Here is a 25,857-nt window from a genome sequence, read left to right as displayed (position 1 = left end):
ATTTGTCCACATCCTGTCTTGAATGTATGTGGCCACGTATTTTGAGAAAAACCTGCATTTTCCTTTTGGATGATGCCCCCTTTAAGACCACAATAAAATTGGGGGGTATTTAGAGAGGGAGATAAATGGTTTCCTGGTTTGGACATAATTAGGTTTCAAGAAATGCCTCTATGACTATGGGTTGCTATGGGGATGAAAGTTGAAGCAAAAAGTAAATAGAAAGCTAATTGCAGTGGTGCCAGGTTCTAGCCTATCTTGTGATAGGCAGTTTAGAACACAGAATTTATGTGAAGAAAGCATGCAGAGCTCTCTGCAAGTAGATTAGTTTCCAGTTTGGCAGGAGGAAGAAAATACAACTCCAGATGTTTTAGTGAGGCAACATGTGAGTGAGCTGAGCATAAAAGAGAGAAAAAGATTGTGAGCCATGTACATTGGTTGGTTGGTTGGTTAAAAATGAACCCTAGACAGTATGCAATCAGGTCTTGTTGGTGTTAACTGCACCCAGGTTCTTGGGATGGAATTCAGCTGCTGGTGAATATAAAATCTGAAACGACTGCTTGTGAAGCAAGAGTCCCACAAACTGGAAGATGAGTTGAAAAGAGTGAGATTGCACATGGTCCCACATTGGCACTGGTAGTAAAAGTTTTACAATGTGAAATCTTATCCATCAGTTTTCCTTCCATTGACACTGCAGGAATTCCTTTCAAAGGGTTAATAGCCACTATGGGTATCGTAATATAAGATAAGGCACAATTTTCTCCATTTAGAGATGGAAGGCATCAGAAACTACAATTCTTGTGTTATTGCCACCAATTCCAAATCCTTTCAAGCCACCATCCAATGCAGATACAAACTTCCTCTAACCATGACATTCTATTTGACCCCAGGCTGAATTTCTGATTCTATAAGTCCAACATTCAGATCACGCAGTCCCACTTCTGTAACTCGGTCACCTCCACTCCTACCCATGTCTATTTGCAACAGAAATGCTCATATGGAAACACCTATTCCAATTTTCTCTTGGCCAGTCCTGTGTTCCTCACCCTCCACAAATTTTAGCTCATTCATAACTGTTCTATTTCTACCTGCACAAAGTAGATACAGAGGTAGATACAGCAAAATAATTAAACCAAAGTTCCGGAACTGAGCAGCGACAGATCAGCCATGATCTTATTGAATGGCGGGGCAGGTTCGAAGGGCTGGATGGCCTACTCCTGCTCCTATTTCTTATGTTCTTATGCATTCCTGCCTTGTTCAATTGTAAGTGGAGTGAAAAACAACTAGCCAGAGAATAAGACTCCACAGATATCCCCATCTTTAATGATGGGGAGCCTGGCACATCAGTGCAAAAGGCAAGGCATTTGCTACCAGCCAAGACTGCCAAAAAAGGATGATCCCACTCAGCCTTTTCCTGAGATTACAGCATCACAGATGCCAATCTGCAAACAATTCAATTCACTCCACAAGATATTAAGAAATGGCAGAAGGCACTGGGTGCATCAAAAGATACAGGCTGTGACAACACTCTGGTTGTGATAGTGAAGACTTGTGTTTCAGAACCAGCCGCACACACAGCCAAGTTTCCCAATACAATTCCAATATGTCACCTACCCAAAATCTAGAAAATTGCCCAGGGTATATCCTGTCCACAAAATGCTGGATAAATCCTATCCAGCCCATTTCCAACTCCAGCAATCTATTCTCAGTCATCAACAAAATGACAGAAAGTGTTGCGAACGGTGTGAGAAAGTGATACTTACTCAGCAATAACCAATCACTAACACTCAGTCTGGGTTCCACCAGGCAGACTCAGCTCCAGATCTCATTACAGCCTTGGACCAAACATAGGCAAGAGCTGAGCTCAAGAATAACTGACTTCCTGTGACAGCTGGGCAGCATTTGACTGAATATGGCATCAAGGAGGCCTAGCAAAATTTTAGTCAATGGGAATCAGGGAGAAACCCTTTCACTGTTTGGAATGTTACCTTGCACAAAGGAAGGTAGTTGTTGTTCTTGAGGTGTTCAAAGCTCCAGGACGCTGCTGCAGGAGTTCCTCAGGGTAGTGTCTTTGGCTTAGCCACCTTACGTAAAGCTTCATCAACAAATATCCCTCTGTAAGTATGAATGCAATTCCTCAGACGCTACGGCGTCCATGTCCAAACACAGCAAGATCTGAACAACATTCAGGCTTGGGGGCTGATAACTTACATTTAATATTCACAACACACAAGTGCTAGGCAAAGACCTTCTCCAACAAGTGAAAATCTAATCATCTCACTTTGCAATTCAATGTTATTACCAAATGCCAAACCCCCTTTCAGTATTCTGGGGGTTACAATTGACCAACATCAAAATGAACCAGCCATATAAATACTATTGTTGCAAGAGTATATTGGAAGCTAAGAATACTGTGGCAAATAACTCATCACTGACACCCCAAAGCTTGTCTATAGGGCACAAGTCAGGTTTGTGATGGAATACTTTCCACTTGCCTTGATGAGTGCTGCTCCAACAACACTAAACTGACACCATCAAGGACAAAGATGCTGCTTGAATGGTACCCCATTCACCACTCTAAACATTCATTCCATCACCACATACTGGCAGCAGTATGTACAACCTACAACTACAGCAACTTACTGTGGCTTCTTACACAGCAACTCCCAAACTCACGACCGCCTCACCTAGAAGGATAAGAGCAGCAGCAGAAGCATAGGAACACCGCCACCTGCAAGTTCCCTTCCAAGCAACACATCATCCTGACTTGGAACTATATCATAGCTCTTCTGCTGTCACTGGGTCAAAAAAACCTGGAAGTCCCTTAATAACATCATGCTTACGGCATGGACTGCAGTGGTTCAAGAAGACAACTCACGATCAGCTCTGATAGCAATAGATTCTGGACTTGTCAGTGACATTTACTTTATGAATTTTTTTAAAAAACAAGGTAACCACTTACTTACTAAGCTACATTGGCTTTTGGTCTCCAATGTCTTAAAATGATCATTCTCACATTTAAAATAATTTCATACTTCACCATTTTAAGCTTTGTAACGACCTCCAGTCCTACTAAAATCTGCTTTAAAGATCTTCTTTCCTCGTGTGCACCTGTACCTACCATCCCTGTTTATCCCCTTCTAACAATACAGCTTTCCGTTGCACAAGTTCCACATTCTGAAATTCTCTCCCGAAATCCTTCAGGCCTCCTCATGACCCTTACCTTGTTTAAGGTCCTCTTTAAAACTGATTTCTTTGACCAAGTTTCTGCTTACACCTGCTATTATTGTCAAGAATTGGGGAAAAAATTAAGATTAAAAAAATGGAGTTGATAAGAGCAGCTAGCTGAAGGGATTTTGTTGTGCAAATTAACACACTGGTGGGAAAAGCAAATGTTCACCTATGTGACTAGGGGAAAACAAATGGGCTATAGAAGAGGTAAATGCAAAGAGGAGAAATGATACTTATATGCTAAAAGCCAGGTCCACAAGATAGGTAATATCAAAGGAAAAGAATGATTTTTCCATAACACAATAGCCGTAGAAAGGCACAGAGTAGCACTGGCATACATCACTGCCATACCCAGCTGCAGAAACACAGTCTCCCCAAAACTAGTTATTGCAAAAAGAATAGCCAGTTAAAATCCTAAACACAAACAGAGAAGATTTTACCTTCACAAAAACTGAAGACGGTTTTCCCAAATGTGGGCAAATAACCACATGGTGCATGGTAATTATTGGCTGGATTTATTTCATTGAATTATATAATATTGGATGCTGTTTGAAAACAAGGGCCTCTCAAGAGTTCAGGAAACAACAGGCAGTTGGAAACAAAGGGGTAACATCATATAAAACTGCATGTGTACAGCTATCAGTGTAAAGTAGTGATGTAGTGTATTATATTCCTTGTCGTGTGTTTTTATTTTAAATTAATAATATTATAGAGGTTTACAGCATGGAAACACGCCCTTCGGCCCAACTTGCCTGTGCCACCCCGTTTTTACCATTGAGCTAAACCCAATTGCTTGCATTTGGCCATATCCCTCTATATCCATCGTACCCACGTAACTGTCTGAATGCTTTTTAGAAGATAAAATTGTACCCGCCTCTAATACTATCTCTGGCAGCTTGTTCCAGACAGTCACCACCCTCTGTGTGAAAAAACTGCCCCTCTGGACACTCTTGTATCTCTCCCCTCTCACCGTAAACCTGTGCCCCTAGTTTTAGGCTCCCCTACCTTTGAGAAAAGATATTGATTATCTAGCCGATCTATACCTCCCATTATTTTATAGACCTCTATAAGGTCACCCCTCAGCCTCCCATGCTCCAGAGTAAAAAGTCACAGTCTATCCAGCCTCTCCTCATAACTCAATCCATCAAGTCCCAGTAGCATCCTAGTAAATCTCCCCTGCACTCTTTCTAGTTTAATAATATCCTTTCTATAATAGGGTGACTAGAATTCTTTATTAATTGATTACAATTAATCTGGATTAATGCTGCCTAGTTTCCATACCTTTTCTCACAATATTGAAAATTAAAAATACACACCACTAAAAACTGGTGTTCCACGTTACTCTTCATGGCTTTTGGGATACCCTTGCGTTTAACATCAGTGTGGTCCTTAACACTATCTCCTATGGTTCAGTATTGATTTATTTTGATTGTGGGGGTTGGTTAGTTCAGTTGGTGGGATGGCTGGTTACTGATACGGAGCAATGCCAACAGTGCAGGCATGACTCTTGTACTGAGTGAACACCGGCATTCTCAACTTTGCCAAATGCCTGAGGTGTGGTGACCCTCAGGTTAAATCACCACCAGTCTACTCTCTCTCAAAGGGGAGAGCAGCATATGGTCCTCTGGGACTGAGGCAATATTTTATTCCATTTTGATTGTTTATTTTTGAAGTCCCTTGGAATATTCAGTTAAAATTGTTGCTACTAAGTAACAAAAGCTAGTATTTCACATTGCAGATATTTGTTGTAAAGCTTTAAGATTACTTACTTCTTCATCAATTTTGTCTTCAGTGACATCAATTTGCCGCTCTTTCAAAAACCGCTGTGTTTTTTCCAGTTGAAATTTTACCAGCTCATCAATAGCATCTTTTTCTTCCTTGTCAACAAACTCTTGAACAGCTTCCCCCATCCCTCTTTCAGTCAACAGTGATAACCGGACACTCTACAGAGGAAAAGCAACATCTGAGTAGCTCCAATCTATAAACATAAAAATCTATAAATTTATAAAGAAACCTTGGGTTGGATTTCCAGTAACCTACTGAAAATGTCACAGAATGGACTACCATCCACCTGCTCCTGCAGGAAGGCTGCTGCTTTTTCTTGGTGGAAATGAAACATTTACACAGGACAGGTATGGAGCAGCATTGCTACTGATAGGATCAGAGTTAGGACAAAGGGAAATACTGTTGTACACATGACAACCAAATGCCGTATGCTTTGTGAAATGCTGGAAACGCTCCTATAGGAGGTGAAATCCTCGACAGCGATTGAAAGGGTTCAGCAGCAAACACTTTGATGCATTAGTAGTCTTACTATTCTCAGAAATAAGAAAGGACGGTCCATCTCCTGGAAGCTAGAGAGAAGTACTGAGGATGGTACTCTGGCTGAGGCACAGCTAGTCAGTGCTAACTTCACCTTGATAAACTGTCACACAATGCCCAATGGTGGCCAATGTAGGTGAAGCCACAGGTTCCTTGGAAGTTCTATAATACTGATAGATTTGACTCACTTTTCATAGCCACCATAACCTCACAGTATGGATACTGGAACTAAAACATGACGGGAGCTAAAGTGTCAAAGGAGAGGACACTGCAGTTAATATGCACCTGAAAACAGTAGAACCATGCACACATCTTGGAAAAGCATACTTGTTTGCAAACTAGATTCCCATCAGGGATGTTTCTCCGTGTAAATGGAAAGGTTACCTAAACCAGCAGTAATGAAAAATAGAGGACAAGCATAATCACCATCAAAGCAATGAGAGTACTCAAGGAGGTAGCTCGGTGTAGACACAACAGTTGGGGAAACAGCTTCCAAAACAAGTTGGTTTGATGCAGACTGTTGTTGTAAAACTCCATTATTTAGTTGCAACATTATCAAACTGGTAGGCATGAATCAATCCATCTGAAAGTAATTTCCTTTCTTTACCAAATAAAGGGGAATCTCATAAGAGGTGCATTCAGAACAGAAGTTATGTTCAAGCCTCAAACTCTGTTGTGATGTGTCACATATTCAAACAACAGCTCAAAAATATCCATCTACGAGGATCTAGTTAATTAGTTAAGTGAAATAGCAACAAGCATTAGGGAGCAGGAACATCAAACTGAAGCATCAAGAAATCTCTTCCTGAGGTCATACAGCCTAGGTCTCCAATGCCAGGGCTCCAGTTTTCAAAAAAAATCTATAAGAGAGCACTTAAAGCGCAGACACTGGCAACAGCTGTATCATGTAGTGAGGATGGATCACCATCTTGATGGGGTGAAAATGCTTGTGCATTCTGATAATCGCTTGAGCGATGTTGCCAGGAGCACTTTGCTCTTGATGAAGCTACCCAGGGTGGCAAGATAGAAGGTGGTGCTAGACAAAGTGCAGTCCAAAATGTCCTCAATTACAGAACAGGTGAAGGAAGATTTACCATTCTCTGCCTGCAAAGAACTGTAAGGTGGTTTCAATCATCATCTTAAAAACTCTCCAATTTGTTAAGATTAATTGGTCAAAAACTGCACCCCAAGCTAAACAAAACCAGGTGGAGGCTTCCACAAGAGCCTATCTGCCAAATCTCGTAGTGATGGAGGAATGGCAATGGGGCAGAGCTGAGAACATCAGTGTCCCTGGGTACCCCAGGTACATAAAGGTTGCTGAACATCACACGGGGAACAGGACGTTCGAAAAGATGACCTAAAAATAGTCTGTCCCACTTTCTCCTGAGAACTGCACCCAGCAGGATCACTGCGTGGCCAAAGAAAGAAAACTCTGAATTTTTCAACCTGGGATGTTAAAATACTCATGGGTGAAGTAAAAGAACAATCATCTAGAAAGAACTGCAATCTTTTCATGTGAACCATTAAGGCTCCAAAATAAAATTGCTGCCCTCACGGAGATCCACCTCTGGGGAGGGATAGCTAAAGGAACAAGCAAGGGATAAATCTTTTACTAGAAAGGAAAGTGATTCTGGAGTCCACAGAATTAAGTTTTGCTCTCCAAATAAGGATCTTTGATGCACTGCCAGAACTCCCCAATTGTAGAACTGAAAGACTTAATGACACTTCACCTACAGCTCAGCCATAAACAATACAGCAACATTACCAGTACTTTATAAACTGATCCATGACTCAGAAGATGATGTTAAAAAAAAAGTTCTATTATGACCTGGATAAAGTCTTCATTGCAATAGCAAAAAAAGAAAATCATCCTTCTGTGAGACTTTGATGCTATGGTTGGCAGGGACTCCAAAGGTTGGAGCAGCATCATTGGAAAACATGGGATGGGAAAAGCCATTGCAAATGGCTTCTTCCATATAGACCCATTATAATAAACTCCTCTTCAACCAGAATGAAAAATACGAAACCACTTGCAGGCATCCTAGATCTTAGCATTGGCACTTCTCAGATTATGTCATTATTCGAATTAAAGATCTAAGTGAAATCTACATCACTTAATCCATGATTGATTCCTGCTAGATGTGTCATCAACTTCTTTGATTGGTGATGAATATTCACTAGCACCAAGATATTGCAAGGTCCAAAAGTCCAAGAAGAATGTCTCACCTCTAAAACAGGCCAATCGAAGAAAGGAATTCAAAATGCAGCTCATTAACAATCTGGAAAATCTCTACACCTTCAACTCAATCCCAGCACAGTGGGATGAGATAATGTCAGCTGTACTATATTCCTATGCCCAGACTTTAGTGTCTGAACAATGTCCTCACAAGATTGGCTTAACAAAAATAATGCACAAATATATGAGCATCTGGAACAAAAATGAGCAGCCTGCATTGCCTGGCAATGGGGCATTGCCTGCCCATGGGGGCAGCTCAAGAAGGCAGCATATCAATCACTCAAGGCTGACATCCAAAGAAAAAAAAAGATGTGGTAGAAAGAGAAAGCCCAGGAATCCGACAGTATGTTAATGACATGCAAAACTTTTTTCAACGTGCCATGGCCAACTACAGTCAGAAGTCAAATAAACAGATCTCTTACATTCACAAGGTGTTGTTTTCCTTCTCAAAGAGGACAATGCCATTTGTAAATGCTGGAAAGAACATTTTGAACAACTCCTCAACTGTGAATCCACGATGGCAACTGATTGTCCCCTAGTGCCCTGCAATGGAATCCAATATGGATGGGAGATCTGCAACAAGAAATCCAGAAAAAAAACAACAAACAACAAAGTTGGAACCACAAAGGGCTTTTCAAGCTGAGTTCTTCAAAGCTGGAGGACTTTTTACTCAGACAGGCACTCATCCTGCTAAGTTGGGAGGAAACTTCTCCCATCCCCCTGCCTTCCCAGCCGGGAAAATCTTGGCACATATTCTCCTGAACCACCTACTTCCTGTGGCTATGGAAATCCTCCCAGACACGGTATGACTTTAGGCCTTTCAGAGGAGCCTCCGACGTGATGGCCATTGCCAAACAAAGCCAAGAAAAGTAGAAGACACCACAAGGAATTAGTCATTGCATTTATCAATTTGATCAAACCATCTGACTCAGTAAATGCGAAACTCCGTGGATTGTGCTCCTACAATCTGAATGCCCAAGAAACATCAACATAATTCTGCAACTGCCTCATCATGACATGACTGCAGCTGCCTTGACTGGAATCCAGCATCTTCAAAATCCAGTCTGGGGTCAAGCAGGGCTGTGTGATAGATGCTATACTAGTAACAATCTTCTTGAGTGACTATTCACTTCAAAGATAAATCACCCTCTGGTGGCAGTATTTAATCCCCTTTAGACCAATAGCATTTTGGTCACCTCTGTGCCAAAACTAATCTGACCACGATAGATATACATAGCTGTGGGTCACTGCAATGTCTTGCTGCTCTGCACCAGATCTGCAAAACGCTCTCGAATTTTTCAATTCTGAAAAGAAGAAATTCGACCCATCCTTGAACGTGGCCAAAACAAAGCTCATACAACTCACAACTGGTCAGCCAAATATTCCACCTCCAATAAATAAGTTATAGTGTCACAAGTAGGCTTACATTAACACTACAGTGAAGTTACTGTGAAAATCCCTAATCACCACACTCCGGCACCTGTTAGTGTATGATAAGGGAGAATTTGGTGTGGCAAATACATGCCTTTCAGACTGTGGGAGGAAACTGGAGCATCCAGAGGAAACCCACACAAACACGGGAAGAATATGCAGACTCCACACAATCACCCAAGATGGGAATTGAACTGGGGTCTCTGGCACTGTGAGGCAGCAGTACTCACCACTGTGCCACCATCCTGCCCATATCTGTTGAAGGAGGTGCTCTGGGATATGTTGGACATTTTCCCCACTGCACTCTCAAAAGACTACTATTGACAAAGAAATCCAACACCAGATTTGCAACAGCTGTTCAGCCTTCAGCAAATTACAGTAGTGATTGTTTGATTAAAAAAACTCTGTAAAACAACAGAGCAGCCAATGCACCAGATTCCTATACTGCAGTGAGAGCTGGACTATATATCAGTGATACAATCCCAGTAATGCCTCTGCCACATCATCTTGATTCAATTGGAAGACTGTTGATCAAACACTAATGCCCCTTTCTTGAAGCCCAGTCCATAGCAATCATGCAAAATTCCTGCAAAATCAACTGTGATGGACAGGCCACTAGTTTGCTTGGCTGAAAATCATCTTCCCCACCAGATCACTCAAAAAGCCAAAGGGAGGGTAAAGGAAATGCTTCAAAGACAATCTGAACTCTCTGTGAAATGGTTCACTTCATATAATTTCTTTTTTCAAACTTCTTTTTACAGAGACCTGATGCACATTGTCAAACTTACTTTTTCTGCCGTCTCAAAAAATTGTTTGACTAGATCCTCCACTCTTAATGTCATTCCTTCCGAAGATCTATTTGCAACTTTTTCAAAATTAATCTGTGCATCATCTGTCGCAAAATCAAACAAGAAAAAGACTCATCAATCACCAGCACAATTCAGCACAATCTTCTCCAGTGTTTGATTGCAGTGCACAGTTAGATGGATAGTACAGTACATTTAAAAAAGAAAAATGATGTTTTTTGCAAATACTGCAAAAACTTAGGCCTGCAAAATACCTGGACTGCCACTGACCATTGAAACTGTTGCAGCAGCTTCAGGGAAGGAAGATATGTGATTAAATGTCAATAAATTGATGTCATTGCCCAAGTTGTGCCACTCCACTGTTAGCTTTGCAAATATAATATCTTATCCTTTGCTTCCCCATTTTGTTGGAATTTGCTGTAGTTTCCTCATTAATTGCACAGTAGATATGCAACAGAAATCTAATTCTTATCATTTAAGTGCAAGTACCCTTTCAACAATATCACTAACCGATCTAGCACCAAAAATTAACATATATAAGCGTGCAGTTTTATTCCTTCAGGTTTTGAATTTTTTGGAATGCAGTCAAAAGAAAAGTAGCTATTTCTAACAAGCTGAAGTTTCTAAATAATTTTTTTATTAAATGCACAAACACAGCTCCAGGACTTTAAATTACTACTGGTTTGCTTGATAGAAACTAGTAGGTTTCACTTAAGAACGAGCCACATGACAGTTACTGAAATGTTAATGTTTGTACAGAAGTAAATTGTTCCTCCTCAGACTTTATAATAACTCAAATAGTGCCATGCGGAATCTGTAACTATATTTGCTAATTTCTGACTTGGAGCAAATGCCTAAAAACGCAAGTGATTATTGGAAGCAGGAAAATATTACATAAGTCAATGTTAAAATAAACTATTGGAGTTTGGAAGGGGTGGAGGACATGCAGTCTTGTTTATAAAACTAATGGTCGATGGAAACTGATCCTACTATTGGTAAGGTAGCAGAGTGGTTCTGTTGCAGGATTATTCAGCTGTTTGTGAATTAAAATGCCAGCAATGCAATTTAAGAACTTGAATTCATTCTTTTAAAATAAAGATTCAACAAAAGGGTCTGGTGTCAATAAAAGTAATCAAGCTGTCCACTTGGTTGGGACTCCAAATTAAGCATTTATTCCTTAGAGCACCCTGCTCCCACTTCCCGGTTTAAACTCAGAAGGATCTTCAATCCTATAGGTGAAGCAAATACACAGTTGCTTGCCCTGTTCAAACAGATCCCAGATCCCCTGTAGTATCAGCGTGCTGTTCTGCCTAGAGTCAGTGCAGAAGTCCATAGAAAGTTTGTAGACAGTGCAAATCTAACAACTATTAACTGCTGACCACAAAATCCAGGCCTACCTTTTTTGTTTTTTTGTTCTCTATGTCGGAAGAAATGAATGACATCTTTGGGGTTGGCCACTCGCTCTACAAACTTCTGGCTAAATCGCAGGGTGTTGAAAGGTTCAAATCCCCCACTGTAATCCACCTAAAGCAAACCAAGAATTGCAAACCTCAGTACAACTCATACTTAAGTTCGTGATAAATTGATTAAACAAATTTTAAACAGAATTGATACTTGACATCTTCACTCACTGGATATTTTTAGATTCACCAATAATTGTCAGGGCTTATAGCCTTTGCAGCAACCAGTATCTTCAGCCATTTCTTGATATCATATGGAATAAATTGAATTGGTTGAAGACTGACATCTCTGATACTGGGGACCTCTGGGGAAGGCCAAGGTGGATCACCCTGCTCAGCACATCTGGCTGAAGTTTGTTGCAAATGCTTCAGCCTTATCTTTTGTACAGATATGCTGGGCTCCTTCGTCATTGAAGATGGTGATATTTGTAGATGGTGGACAGGCTTTTGGGGGGGGGGGGGGGTCAGGAAGTGAGTTACTCGCTGCAGGATTCCTAGTCTTTGATCTGTTCTAGCAGCCACAGTATTTATATGATTAGTCCAATTCAGTTTCTAGTCAATGTACCCCCAGGATTTTAATAGTGGGGATTCAGCGATGGGAATGCCACTGAATTTCAAGGGGTGATGATTCGATCAGCTCTTGTTGGAGATGGCCACTGCCTAGCACTTGTATGGCGTGAATGTTACTTGTCATCTCAGCCCAAGACCGGATATTGTCCAGGTCTTGCTGCATTTAGACATGGACTGCTTCAGTATCCGAAGAGTCACGGACAGTGCTGAACAATGCCCATCAGCGAACATCCCCACTCTTAGCCTTATGATGGCAAGAAGGTTATAGGTGAAGCAGTTGATAATGGCTGTTCCTGGGATATTATTCTCAGGTGAGGTTTGAGAATACACCTCAGGAGAGTATATGGTGAGGGAGGTCTTTAATTGTTGAATATATTAAATTCAGGTTCATGCCCACAAGGGTTAAGTTGCCGACGAGGGGCAGTGGAAATCGGAGATCGCAATCTCATTGACGGGATTCACGACTTCCGGGTTTTGCCAGATCTTGAGCCACTACCATCATTCCTATGGATGGAGAGTGTGGGCTCAAGATTGCCCCCATTAAGTTTTGGGCAGAATAATGAACATATTTGTGACATCAGTCAAAAGGTTATATACTCCTGACATTTTACCCATGATAGCATTTTCTTTTACCATGATCTTTTAGCATTTTCTTCAAAATTAGCTTTAATTTCAGCCAACTCTAATGTGCATTTTATGAAGTGCAAAGTCATTAAAAAAAATACTGACTCTCAATCTTATTAGGGGCTTTTCTGGTTGACGTGGATTTCCCAAACGTTCTCTTTCAGCAACATCCAACATTCCTTCCACCTATAGGATGAATAAAGAAAAAAATAAAATGAACTATTAGTCAATTAATAAGAATTATTAATTCTGGGGGGAGGGGGGTTTAATATGGCTCTCTGGTGGTGGAGGTGGCAGGGGGAAGGCATGTCAGATGGCTGTCCAGTTTTTGGGGGGGGGGGGGGGAAGTAGCTCAGATGGCTCTCTGGTGGGGATAGGGGGAGGAGGGGGGTTCAGGTGGCTCTCTGGTGGGGAAAGGATGAGGGAGGCAGATCAGATGGCTCTCTGATGGGGGGAGTGGGAGGGAGGCAGCTCAGATAGCCTTCTGGTAGGGGGCAGGTGTGATCTGCTGCCACTCTGCACGCAATCGGTCTGGGTAATGGGAACGATAAGGGGGTCAGTTATGTTGTGAGGATGGCGGCCAGGGGAAAGCATAAGCCAGCCCAGGACGGATGTGAAGGGGAGCATTTTTCTACTTTTTTTTACTGCACATGTGCAGCTGAAGGTTCCAATCGGAGCAGCAGGCTTTATGCGCGCTAAGTCCTGTCCACTGGCTTCTGCAGTGTGATTCAAAATTGCTGATTTTTTTTTTCAGGCAGAGTGTGTATGGGGCATCAGAAAACGGGTCTAAAAGTTGAATATGAAACACTCCCAGTTTTAAGTCCAGAATTAAAATGGTAAAATAGGGCCCCCTGTTTCTTCTATCATAAATGAATTCATTCTTTGCAAGGACTGGGGTAGGTGCACACCTGCACCTTCCACTGCAAGTGAACTCATTCTGCGTGGAAAATCTGTTGTCATTTTCAGTGTTGGTGCAGACCAAATCTGGCTGCTATTGTGCTGTTACAGCACATACCACCACCCTACCCTACCACCCCACCTCCAGCAATCACACTGCTCCTAGTAGCTCAACAGTTGTGACCCAAATGGGTGTTTTCATGCATTCCTGTTATATATGCTTTAATATATTTGCTGTCAGTAATGAAAATGAACATATTTATATCCTGTTGCCCTTTATCTGCTATCTCAAAGGAACCTACAATGCAGAAAAAGACTACTTGGTCCATCAAGCCTGCACCGACTCCAAAAAAGCATCCCACCCAGGCCCTCCCCTCTTCCCTATCCCCCCATCCCGCACATTTACCATGGCTAATCCATCTAACCTGCACACCAGAGGGATCTTTACATCACAAGAGATAACTGAATGCATAAATGAACTATTATGCTCATCTATTTGTATATTATTACCAGAGCACCTTAAACAGAGAAACTTGCTAGTCCTCCAAGTGGACTCATGGGGTGGGAAATTGAACTCGCACTCTTGATCTGCAGGATTGCTGGCAGGGGCTCAATATCTGGAAATCGCAAATTTCGTCAGCAAGATCATGATTTCCAATTTTCACCATCCCTCAGTGGGACGCAATCAGGTTTACAGAATAGGTGAGAATCTGATTTGCATTCATTTCAATAAATTTAAATATAAAGACAACCTCACCAGGTCTCGTCTCCCCCCCCCACCCCGCCACCCCCACCCCCACCACATTTTCGTACCTCGATGATGTGACGTCACATCAGTGAGGTTTACAACAGATTCACCCAGGCATGAATCTGTTTTGGGGATCTCCCCAGGGTGCGCACAAAAGCCTGTACAGCCCCTGGGGGAGAGGGACGTAGCCAGGCACTACCCTGGCAATGCCTGCTGGCACCAGTTGGCACTGTCTAGGGACAGCCTCACATGCGGGGACTCATCTATTTGTGGTGGTGATGGTGGCGGGGAGAACAGACACTGCAAATGATGGTAATGCCGGGGCTCATCGGGGTCTAAGAGTCCCTGCCTCACCAGACTGACAGCGCAAACCTCACCAACTCTATTTTTTAGGAGTTAAAGGGACAAGAAAAACTAGCCAGTAGAACTGGAGAATTCCATATCAATTTTCTAACCAGAACTGCCAAATTCTCGTAAGATTCCATCCATATTGTTGAAATGAAACTGTCCTAAGGTTTGCTGTATCCCTAAAACATCCATTGCTCATTCTCTTGTATCTTTCTTTTAAAGATTAATAGGACCTGTTGGATGTGTTTCTTTCCTCCCCTTACAAAATCAGTTTAGAGACTTTGACAGATCAACCAATTTTGTCTCTTGATAGAGCAATCATTAAAATGGAATGGCTACTAATCAATGAAAGTAAGGAATCCACTTTCATTATGGGCAAATACTTTGGGCTCCATAGATCACTTAGACAAGTCACTGAAGCACAATTATTTTATTGAAAGATGAGAGAATGATCTGAGAGAAAATAAGAATTATTAATTACAGTATCCTTAGCCAGACAGAAGCTATTGCTGACAGGATATTTTTGGCAGAGAAAAATTCAAAAGCATTAAGAACTGAATCACCTTTATGGAGTATTGCAAATAGAAAAATTAAACCGATCAACACTAAATCCTTCAGCTGCTATAATCTGGGCTGGAAAACTCATGTATTTGGTGATTTTCTGATGGCAGGCATCATATTCTACCAAGTTAGGCAGGAAACTAGACCAGTTTAGAAATCAGGAGTATGCAGCAGCAGTCCAAAGCATTAACTGGATCCACTCCAGTAAGTACAGCCACTTTAATGTAAGTCTAAGACACAGCCACTTTATTTGCTGGACCAATTTATTGACTTAATTCACAGTCAACACTACTCATTGTATAAATACCCATTACCTGTTTAAAAATGTCATTAGACCGTAACAATGTAATTAATAAGGCATTAACACTACTCAGGCCAAGGTAGGAGGTGGTAAGAGTATACTCAAAGAGTTTACAATTGAGAAGGAGGAGGTGTTAGAAATGCTATCTTTACTTGAAATAGGTACCAGGGCAGGATGGGATGCATCCAAGGGTATTGAGATGAGTGCTTGTAAATTGCAGAGGCACTAGTGATAATCTTCCAGTTTTCACTTGACAAAGGGATTGTGCCAGAGAACTGGAAAATTGTGAATGTTACACCCTCGTTCAAAAAGGGGTCCAAGAATAAAACCAGCAGCTACAAACCAATCTGTTTGACTTTATGGTAGGAAAACTTCTGGAAAATGGAGTTTGGGACAAAATCAATAGTCATATAAGACTGTTGGATAATTAAGGAAAGTCAGCATGGATTCATTAAAGGAAAATTATGTTTAACTAACTTGGAGTTTTTTGAAGAGGTATGAGAGAAGGTTGATAAGGACAATGCTATTGATTTGACTCATATGAATTTACAAAAGGTATTTGATAATAGGCTTGAGTGTAAAATTCCAGCTCATGGAATAAAAGGGAAAATAGGTTTTTAAATAAGAAATTGGATGAAAGACAGAAAACAGAGAGTAGCGATAAATAGCTGTTAGGGAGCAGTGTTGGGACCCTTGCACCTGCTGATATATATTAAATTATCTGGACTGTTATGTTCAGGACATGATTTTAAAACCTGCAGATGATACAAAGTTTGGAAAAGTTTCAACTGTGATGAGGAACAAACTTCCTGAGAGGGCTAGAAGTTAGAATTGATCAAGGTATTCAAAAGGGAATTGGATTGTTATCCAAAAAGAATATGTAGGGATAGGGCAGGGGAGTGAGGTTAGTTGAATGCTCTTTCAGAGAGGTAGTGCAAGCTCAATGGGCCAAATGATCTCCTTCTTCATTGTAAAGGTTCTGTGACACAAAGGGCACTCACTGCAATTTGTGCTCTCAGTGGAGAAGTTTTTAGAATAAGCTCAGCATTGTCTTCTGCAGTATAACTTAGATCAGGAAATGACTTATTGCATTCTACTGGCTTACCTTCTCGACACAAAAAGCCTCTATTTTCTGCATTACTTTGGGATGATCTGGATTAAATATATCGGAGTGATCTGCAAGAACAACATCCTCAATAAAAAACTGGCGAATTGTTTTCAAAGGAATCTTCCGCATGTTCATTTTCTTCCCTTTGATTCGCAACAACCCAACGTGCCTATAATCAAGGGCAATAAAACTTCATAAATATCAGTATTAAACTGTTCAGAAAGATTGATGAGTGCCATGGATCATTCCATGTCAATATCAAGTGATTCTGACTCAATGCTTTGAAGAACTTTGCTGTAGATATTGAAGTGAATTTTACAAATCTATGTTGCTTGAAAGCATAGCAGCAATTCAGTTAAGAAGTCAATGCATCGGACAGGATTAGCACATTGACCTTTGCATCCAAATGGCAGATATATACTCCTAGTGTGTGAAACTCTATACTAGGAGTTAATTCTACTTTTCTTTTTAGTTCTAGATAATCAGGTGCTCAAAGAGGAATATGCTCAAAATTGAATAATTTTCAGTGACCAGACAAATACTGCAAACAATGGACAGATCCAAGAATATAACAGGATCAATGGAACAGTGACAAGGAATAAAAACCATGGGTAGTTCTTTTTTACTTAGTGACACTAAGGTTAGGTGTCACATCAGCAGTATGCTAGATGTGACTTTGCTTTTGGAGTCCTATTTTTTCATCTACCAATGAATAAATGGCAATCAATAAATCAACGTGCATCTGCCATACCTCTCGCAAACAGATTTTCAAAATGTAAGTTGAAAAACAAACTGGTCCAGTATGTAAAGTGGCCCATTACGTAGGGCAGCATTGCAGCACAGTAGTTAGCACTGCTGCCTCACAGCGTCAGGGATCCGGGTTCAATTTCTGACTTGGGTGGAGTCTGCGTGGGTTTCTTCCGGGTGCCTCCCACAATCCAAAGATGTGGGGGTTAGGTGGATTGGCCATGCTAAATTGTCCCATATTGTTAGGGGCACTACCTAGGGTAAATGCATGGGGTTATAGGGATAGAGCCTGGGTGAGATTTTAGTCAGTGCAGACTTGAAAGGCTGAATGGCCTCCCTCTGCACTGTTGGATTCTATGATTACATATATGTGCAGATAGGCAATTTATTGGCTCTGCTACATATAAATGTGTCAAGAAACTTCTATGTTAGACTAAGTTAACACTGTGAAATCTTAACTCAAAACATTAAGTTAGCAGCGCAAGAGTTAATCAGATCTTAAGGACATTATCACCTCCAAGGTCCCAAGCCACATCATAGCAATCTCATTCAGATGTACGTCATCATTCCTTCATTATTGCTGGATTAACATCCTGGAATTCGTCATGTAACAACACCATGGGAACACCCTGGGGTTGTATGATTCAGTAAAGCCATCAACAACTCATCCTCAGGCAATTAGTTATGGAACATAAATGCTGCTTTTCAAAATCATTTTTTTAATGTATTGCTAACAATAGGAAATGTCTTTCAACTAACTCTTCATCTGTGTCAGAAAAGGTAGAGCAGAGTAAGGTTTTTTTTAAAAAAAGGCACATACTTTTTGACAGCTTCACCTGGAGAAAGAGAAGTGACGACACTGCTTCCAGGCTGTGAAACATAGAAGAGCTGCTGTTCATTTCTCGTGGGAGCTATTTTACACTCATGTTCATGTCCCCAAATGACAAGGTCAAGGAAGTCATCCAAAAACTGTTCAGGAATGTAATTGGTAGCTCCATGTTTGCTCCTGTTTGAGAAACGACAAATTGTATAAATGCTTAACTAGGTGATATTCATTTGTAATTTGTGATTTCAGGCACAACTCCATCTCAAAGATCAAAAATGTTATTTTACTTCTTTTGAACCGTAACTGACACAAAAATTAAACACTTCTGCAGCTTTCTATTTTCTTCCGATAAAGGAAGAGATGGCTGTCTCATTGACTGGGATTTTCCAGCCCCAACACCAGCAGGTATCATCACACGCAGGGCAGGAAAACGGCTCTCCACACCATCCCATCTCACCTGTGACAATATCCACCGGTGTCAGGGCCAGAAAATCCTACCCATTCTTTCTTTCAGTTGTTTGATTTCAAAAAGAAGTCACGGCAGGACAACTGTCAGTTTCACAATTAATTTAATTTTGAAGACAGTTTCCTTATATTATTTTTAACAATTCAGGAACCTTCACATTCCAAATCCCATCAAAACAGAGAAGTAACAAGGGCAGGACATGCAAATTAATTGTTCTTGCTTTCTCTTTGAGAACATTTGGCATACTTTTTCTTTCCCTTCACCCATGAGAAATCACCTGAACAACTTCTACCCGAAGGAACAGAATGATCCAAAAATATTTGAAATATTGTGCTATGCTTTGTAACTTAGTACAGGGATCAAATAATCCAAGGAGTGAAATTAATTTTGTTAATTTTTTTTCCTCCCCCGGTTAAAATTGCTTGACAATATTATTATCCACCAGATCATTAATTAATTAATTGGTTTCTTACCTGTTTTGATGAATGACAAATATATTAAACCAGCTATCTTCTTCTTCCTTTGGCCTGAGCATAGTAACTTGTTTATTTACAAACATTCGGTAGAGACGCTCATCTGGGATGGCTCCTATGGATTAATAGAACACACACAACATTTTACCAAAGTTCCAAAAGGAATTCAAGTTGAATAAGACAAGTTTCCTTCAGAAAGGACAATTCTTAAAACCCTGAACTATACTGCAAGACTTACATTACTTGTACTTAACTCAAAATGTTGCACTAAATAAGTCTTAGAAGCAAGTCTAAACCAATATCTTGTAGTTTTTGTCCTTTTTTTCCTAAATTTCAGTATGTTAAATTTTGATATTATAGACAATTCATAACTCATGCTTATGCATATGAATATTACTAATTATATATTGCTGAAGCTTTTTATCTTGCATACATTGAAACCAATGTCTGTATATGTCTGGCTGTAAAGATATGTTAAACTATCGACCCTACTCAACTACAACAATGTGTTAAATGGCTAATGTTCCAACTATCCATTGTCTGAAAGGTATAACAATAAACCGCTCCGACTGTATTGTTGACAGAAAGTAGTTGCCCAGTACTGCGGAGTGCCAGCGCCTTTTCTCCATGAATCTTCGTTAAATAAAATTGTATTGTTGCACCCCCCAGTCTGACTCCGAAGTGGTAATTTCCCGCAACAAAAGGCTGACATTTGTCTGGCTAATCTCTTCTTGTTCATATATCTAAAGAAGCTTTTGCAGTCTGCCTTTTACGTTTCTCGCTAGTTTTCTTTTGTATTCTCTTTTTCCCTTTCTCAACCAGTTTCTTGGTCCTCCTTTGCTGGGTTCTAAATTGCTTCCAATCCTCAGGCTGAACACTTTTTCTGGCATCCTTGTAAGTCATTTCCTTGAATCTAATGCAATCTTTAACTTATTTTGTTAGTCACAATTGATTTACCTTTCCCTTTGGGTGTCTGTGTCTTAAAGGAATGTATATGTTGTAGACAATATAATATTTCTTTAAATGTTAACCATTGCCTATCTAACATCAAATCCCAATCTGCCATAGCCAATTTTCCTCATACCCTCACAATTTATTTTCTTCAGATTTAAGATCTAGGTTCAGAATAAACTGTACCTTGTTCAAACTTAATGCATAATTCTATCATATTAGGGTCACGATTTCCTAAAGGCTCCTTTATAGCAAGGTCATTAATTAGTCTTTTCTAGCCTGATTCCTGGTTGGCTCCTCAATGAAATGTTCCAGCAATCTATCTCATACACGCTCCAGGAATTCCTCTTCAACAGCATTAAGTGCTAATTCAGTTAATCTGTTCTGAGTGTAAATTGAAGTTGCCCATTATTACTCTTACATGCATCTCTAATGACCTAATTTATACCATGCCTCACATTAGCATTAGTTTGGTGACCTATAAACAACTCGCAACAATGTTTTCTGCCCCTTGCAATGAGTCACTCAAACTGGGGGGAATAAAAGCTAGCAACCGCATTTTTCAAGCCAAAATGTTGATCTAAAGTTGTCAGTTAAAATAATTTTTAATAATAGCACAGAATATTTCAAGAGATTAGCCACCACATTGAGCAGAGTGTTTTCATTACTTACACCACTGAGTTTCCAATCTCAGGCATGCTGGTAAAGTGAAGTGGGTCACAAAAGGTAGTCAGTGAAGAGGGAGGGAAATCTGGAGTCACAGTCTGGAAAAAGTGGCATTGGCAAAGCTAGCACACTATTACCTCTCAATCAAAAGTGGTTTACAGATAAAGGAGTAAAATTAAAAGTTTAATGACCATGGTGGCAAAAAGTAGTACAGCTTCATTTCTTGCCTCCAACTCTAATAGAAGCAAATCAGCTCCAGGTTTACTGAACAAAATTATTCCTCAGGATGACGGTCATCCTTAAATGCCCAAATAAGTTGGTAGCAGTCTTTTACTTCAAATCATTGAAGCGATTGTGTTCCAACAAATTTGTGAGGAAAATAGGGAGCCCTCACTTAAAGTTGTGGTTGTGTTCCTGAAAATCCCAACTTAAGTGCAATGATTTAAAGTGAATCTTAGGAATCAATGCTAAAGCCAGGGTTAGATTCCTTGGGCCATTTCTCACTCAAAAAAAAATACAAGTTGAAAATATGTACACCATTGTGCACCAAGCTGAAATAACTTGCAAACTGAAATAGATACCGGGATATAATAGAACTCATCCATGGTACTTTTAGAATTGATGAAGCTCCATCTTGTGGCAAAAGTTGGTCAGCGTAATTTGCAGCTGAAGTCTCAGGACTACCCACACTGTCCAATCTCTGCCACTAGATGGCATTCAATGTGAGCTCAGAACAGGAGCCCTAAGTAGAGCAACTGAAGGACAGACTCCAGACCCTAAAGTAAGAACAGAGTGTGGGAGGCAAGGGTAGACTCCAGATGTTCCAGTTTCCTCCCATAGTCCAAAAGACATGAAGGTTAGGTGCACTGGCCATGCTAAGTTGTCCCTCAGCATATTTGAACTGGGGTGTGGCAACTAGGGAATTTCCACCGTAACTTCATTGCAGTGTTAATGTAAACTTACTTGTGACAATAATCAATAAAAACAAACAGATAATCTTTCTATTCTGAAAAATGACTCATTTACTCGTTTTCTCTCTGACAGCCAGTTTCCAATTTATGCTAACACACTTCCTCCAATTCCATGGGCCTTTACTTTTATGCACCAGCCTCTTACGCATCACCTTGTCAAATGCCATTTGCAAATCTAAATACAATATACGTACAGGTTCTCCTTTACCTACTCTCCCTGTTACATCCTCAAAGATTTTGAGAAAAATTGTCAAACATGATTTACCTTTCATAAACCATGTTGACCAGGTTTGATTATATTCAGCTTTCCTAAATGATTAGCTATTTCCTCTTTGATTATTGACTCCAGCAACTTGGCAATAGTACGAGAGTCGGTGTGCAGGGAACAGAAAAATTGACTGCACCAGAGGCACCTGACACGGACTTTCTAACATCTGAGCCATTGTTCATCTCAATAAGCACATCACAACAGCTTTACCGGTCAATTTCTGCAGTGAATACATTTTTAACTCAGAGAGCATCTTGGGATTTCAGACAATGCAAAAAAAATGCAGCTCTTTCTTTCTTAATTAGACACGAGAAAACTTGTGGCTCATAATAAACTGCAGTAATGCCAATATACTTCAAGTCAAACAGGTTTTTGTTTTTACCAAGCTCGAGAATCTCACCTAACCCATAGAGTGCCAGCTTAGTATTTCCTTTCTGCATCAACACAGGGCTAATGTCAATCTTCTCAACAGACATTGACCGGCCAAAATGGTTTACTAATCCAGCACAGCTCAAAAGATCCAAGGCACACAGTGCATCTGCCTAAAACAGTATTGAAATGGAAAAAAAGTTTCAGTAAAATTAAAATGTAATACAGACACAGAATCAAATCCCTAAAAACAAAAAATCCGAGGGCTCAACAACCCCTTTCACGAATTTATGTGGTTCTTTTATGTATCAGGTAAAGCTAGTCAGGCTAAAATTTCATTGTGTCATAATGGCATTTATTATGGGATTATTTGACACCGTTAAAGAGATGGGAAAAATGGATAAGGCCTGAAAATATGTGCAAGAAACATGACATACAATTAACACCAGTCCTCATTCAGTGAGTTTTGCACACAAGCAGTGGGAGAGAGCATGTTCTGAGTGAGACACAGTCAGAATGAGTGAGAGTATTGGGAATTTGGAATACCAGTGGAAATTCAGTACAGTTTAAAGTTATTGTCACAAATAGGCTTACATTAACACTTCAATGAACTCACTGTAAAATTCCCCTAGTCGCCACATTCCGGCACCAAGGGAGAATTTAGCATGGTCAATGCACCTAACCAGCATGCCTTTCAAACTGTGGGAGGAAACCAGAGCACCTGGAGGAAACCCACACAGAACGAGTAAGGAAATGCAGAATCCACACAGAGTGACCCAAGCCAGGAATCGAACCCGGGTCCCAGGCGCTGTGAGGCAGCAGTGCTAACCCACTATGCTGTCGCTTTGTTTTTCCCTCTTTGCTTTCAAATTTCTTAAATCTTTAGAGTGGTCTTACCCTACTGCAACAGTAGAGGCTACAAGGGAGAGAGTTGACTGGTGAGTACTGGGTAAAGTAGGGTAAGTATTTACTACTTTTATCGCTTATAGCTTGTAAGGTCTTTTTGTGTTTTATAGTTTGTAAGGGCAACATTCTGTAATAAAAGGGAACCAAGGAAGAAGGGTTCTAGAGTAATTGATCTTATTTGATACTAAGCCTCTTCCAAAGGTTTAATATAAAGGGGATAAGTGATGGCGGGAGAGTGCAAAGCTGTGGTGTGCTCCTCTTGTTCTATATGGGAAGCCAGGAACATTTTCAGTTCCCGGGACCAAAACGTATGTAGGAAGTGTCTCCAATTGCAGCTACTGGAAGCCTAGGTTTCAGGTCTGAAGAGCGCCTGGGGACACTGTGGAGCATCTGTAAGGCAGAGGGTATCATGGATGCTTTGTATAGCGAGGTGGTTACATCGCAGGCTAAGACTCCACAGGCAGAGAGAGAAAATGGGTGACAACAGACAGGGCAAGGGGTCTAGGCAGGCAGTGCAGGAATCTCCTATGGCTATTCCCCTGCAAGAACAGATATACAGCTTTGGATATTGTTCAGGGGAATGGCCTCTCAGGGAAAATCAGCAACAGCCAAATTAGCTGCACCATGATTGGCTCTGCTGCACAGGGGAGAAATAAGAAGTGTGGGAATGCAACAATTACAGGGGATTTAACTGCAAGATAGGAATAGATAGGTGTTTCTGTGGCTGCGAACGAGACCCAGGTTGATATGTTGCCTCCCTCGTGCTGGGTCAAGGATGTCCAAGAAAGGTTGCAGGACATGCTGGCCAGAGAGGGCTAACAGCCAGTCGTCTTGATACACATTGGTACAGATGACGTAAGTTAAAAAAAGGATGAGATCCTAAAAGCAGAATATAGGGAGTTAGGAAGTAAGTTGAAAAGTAGGACTTCAAAAAGATAATGATCTCAAGAATACTAATTGGTGCTCTGTGCTAGACAGAATACAAAAAGCAGGAGATACATGGATACGAAAGCAAGCTGCCTGCAGCTTGCATCATCAACACATCAGTGGCTCTATGAATGAAGTGATACATTTCGTGAACATGTCTCATAACCAAATTCAAGCTAGCAAGTCAGTGCTAAGCCTTTCACCTGGCCTCTTTCCAGATATAGCATTCCCACCCTACCATTTCCAGACTAAGGATATCCTGGAGGACCAGAGACAGATATTCTTCCTATCCTTATACGAATGTGTGTGGAGACTTTGCTCTTTGACCAGGATTACAAGAACATGTGCAAGAAGTCTCGTGCAGACACTTTTCTGTTTGCCTCCTTTACTCTCAAAACTCGAGACAGACCACTTTGTCTGCTGATTAGAAAACTTGCTGCATGGAGCCTCGTCAGCCATGAGCATTCAACCATCAGGATGGAGTTTGGGAGTCACGAGTTGGTTACTGTAGTAATTCAGCCAAACCTCAATTTCCTGTCAGCAATACCTATTATTGCGCTCCCACAGCTTACAGCAGGTAGTCTCCACCTACAACTCCATTCCGGGTAAAATAACAGGCTTAAGAATCCCCACTGGCTCTTTCCCATTGAGTGAACCTCCACTTGCTCAATAGTGCAAGTCGTACTCCATGAAGCCCAGGGGTAGATCCATTAATGATCTCTTGTGGATTTTATGGTCATCACAACATCCCTCCCCTTTTAAAACCGTGTCTCACCCAGCACCTCCATCCACAAGGATATCAGTTCTGTCATTTGGATGGAGGTCCGTTGTAGGTGGTGCTAGGTTAGGTGGTGTAAACCAAACAGATGACCTTCTTTCTCAGAGGGAGCATCACAGGATTCTCCTCAGGTCCTGCTTCAGCCCAGAGGCCAATTCTTCAGCTTCCATCTCTGAGTCCATATCTTTGCAATCTGGAGGAGCCAACACAGAATCAATGTCAAGCTGAGGACTGGCACTGACAGCAGCTTTTTCCATGGCCAGTGGCAGGGATAGCTCAGGCAAGGACTCCCTGGTCCTAAGGTGGTCTAACTGTTTCTTTAGAGTTTTGCCTTTGTAAGATACCAATCTTGCCCTCTCCATTATGATCCCACAGACCCATCTGGGACCATCCCCAAGTTCCTGACATGAACCAGATTACCTGTTGCAAAAGATCTTTCTATCCAAGGCAAATCAAAAGTTTCTTCTTTGATATTTCTGTTGGGACTCCACCTTCCCTGGCCAGTTTGGGAATAATAGACTCAATCTGATATGAAGTCATCATCCTATCAACAGCTCTATGGGAGCAACACCTGTTGTGGTGTACAGTAATTGAACATTGTGGTGTAATTGAACAAAAAGCATGAGTTTAGTCTCCATGGATGTGCCGATTGTTTCTTCAGAACATTTTTAAATGTTTGAACTGTCCATGTCACCAGTCTGGACTGGCAGAAAAGTGCAGTTCAGGTGTGTTAGATACCATTAAAGAAAACAAGGTTCTAGAGATCACTGCTAGTAAAGGCTGTACCATTATAGGAAACCAGGACCTCCAGTATTCAATGTCTGCTGAAGCTTTGCTGCAATTTCTTGATCATAGCCCGAGTAGTCATG

At 40.9% G+C, this 25,857-nt stretch overlaps 1 protein-coding gene across 2 annotated transcripts in view; it reads right to left on the bottom strand.

Moving 5' to 3' along the window:
- mre11a (MRE11 homolog A, double strand break repair nuclease) overlaps nucleotides 1-25,857 on the bottom strand; it is a 62,182-nt gene that overhangs the window by 19,887 nt on the left and 16,438 nt on the right. For both annotated transcript variants that reach the window (XM_080197880.1, XM_080197881.1), the window contains 8 exons: nucleotides 22,409-22,550; nucleotides 19,153-19,267; nucleotides 18,208-18,393; nucleotides 16,638-16,809; nucleotides 12,783-12,863; nucleotides 11,421-11,547; nucleotides 10,006-10,109; nucleotides 4,998-5,171 (listed from right to left, as the gene is read on the bottom strand). In XM_080197880.1, coding sequence (XP_080054006.1) covers nucleotides 4,998-5,171; nucleotides 10,006-10,109; nucleotides 11,421-11,547; nucleotides 12,783-12,863; nucleotides 16,638-16,809; nucleotides 18,208-18,393; nucleotides 19,153-19,267; nucleotides 22,409-22,550 — 1,101 coding nt within the window. The remainder of the gene's footprint in view (nucleotides 1-4,997; nucleotides 5,172-10,005; nucleotides 10,110-11,420; nucleotides 11,548-12,782; nucleotides 12,864-16,637; nucleotides 16,810-18,207; nucleotides 18,394-19,152; nucleotides 19,268-22,408; nucleotides 22,551-25,857) is intronic.

This window comes from Carcharhinus amblyrhynchos, chromosome 10, assembly GCF_965287045.1.
Source record: "Carcharhinus amblyrhynchos chromosome 10, sCarAmb.v2.hapA, whole genome shotgun sequence".
Classification (NCBI taxonomy): Eukaryota; Metazoa; Chordata; class Chondrichthyes; order Carcharhiniformes; family Carcharhinidae; genus Carcharhinus; species Carcharhinus amblyrhynchos.
The sequence above is the reverse complement of the archived record's forward strand: the minus strand, read 5'-3'. Positions and strand labels throughout refer to the sequence as shown.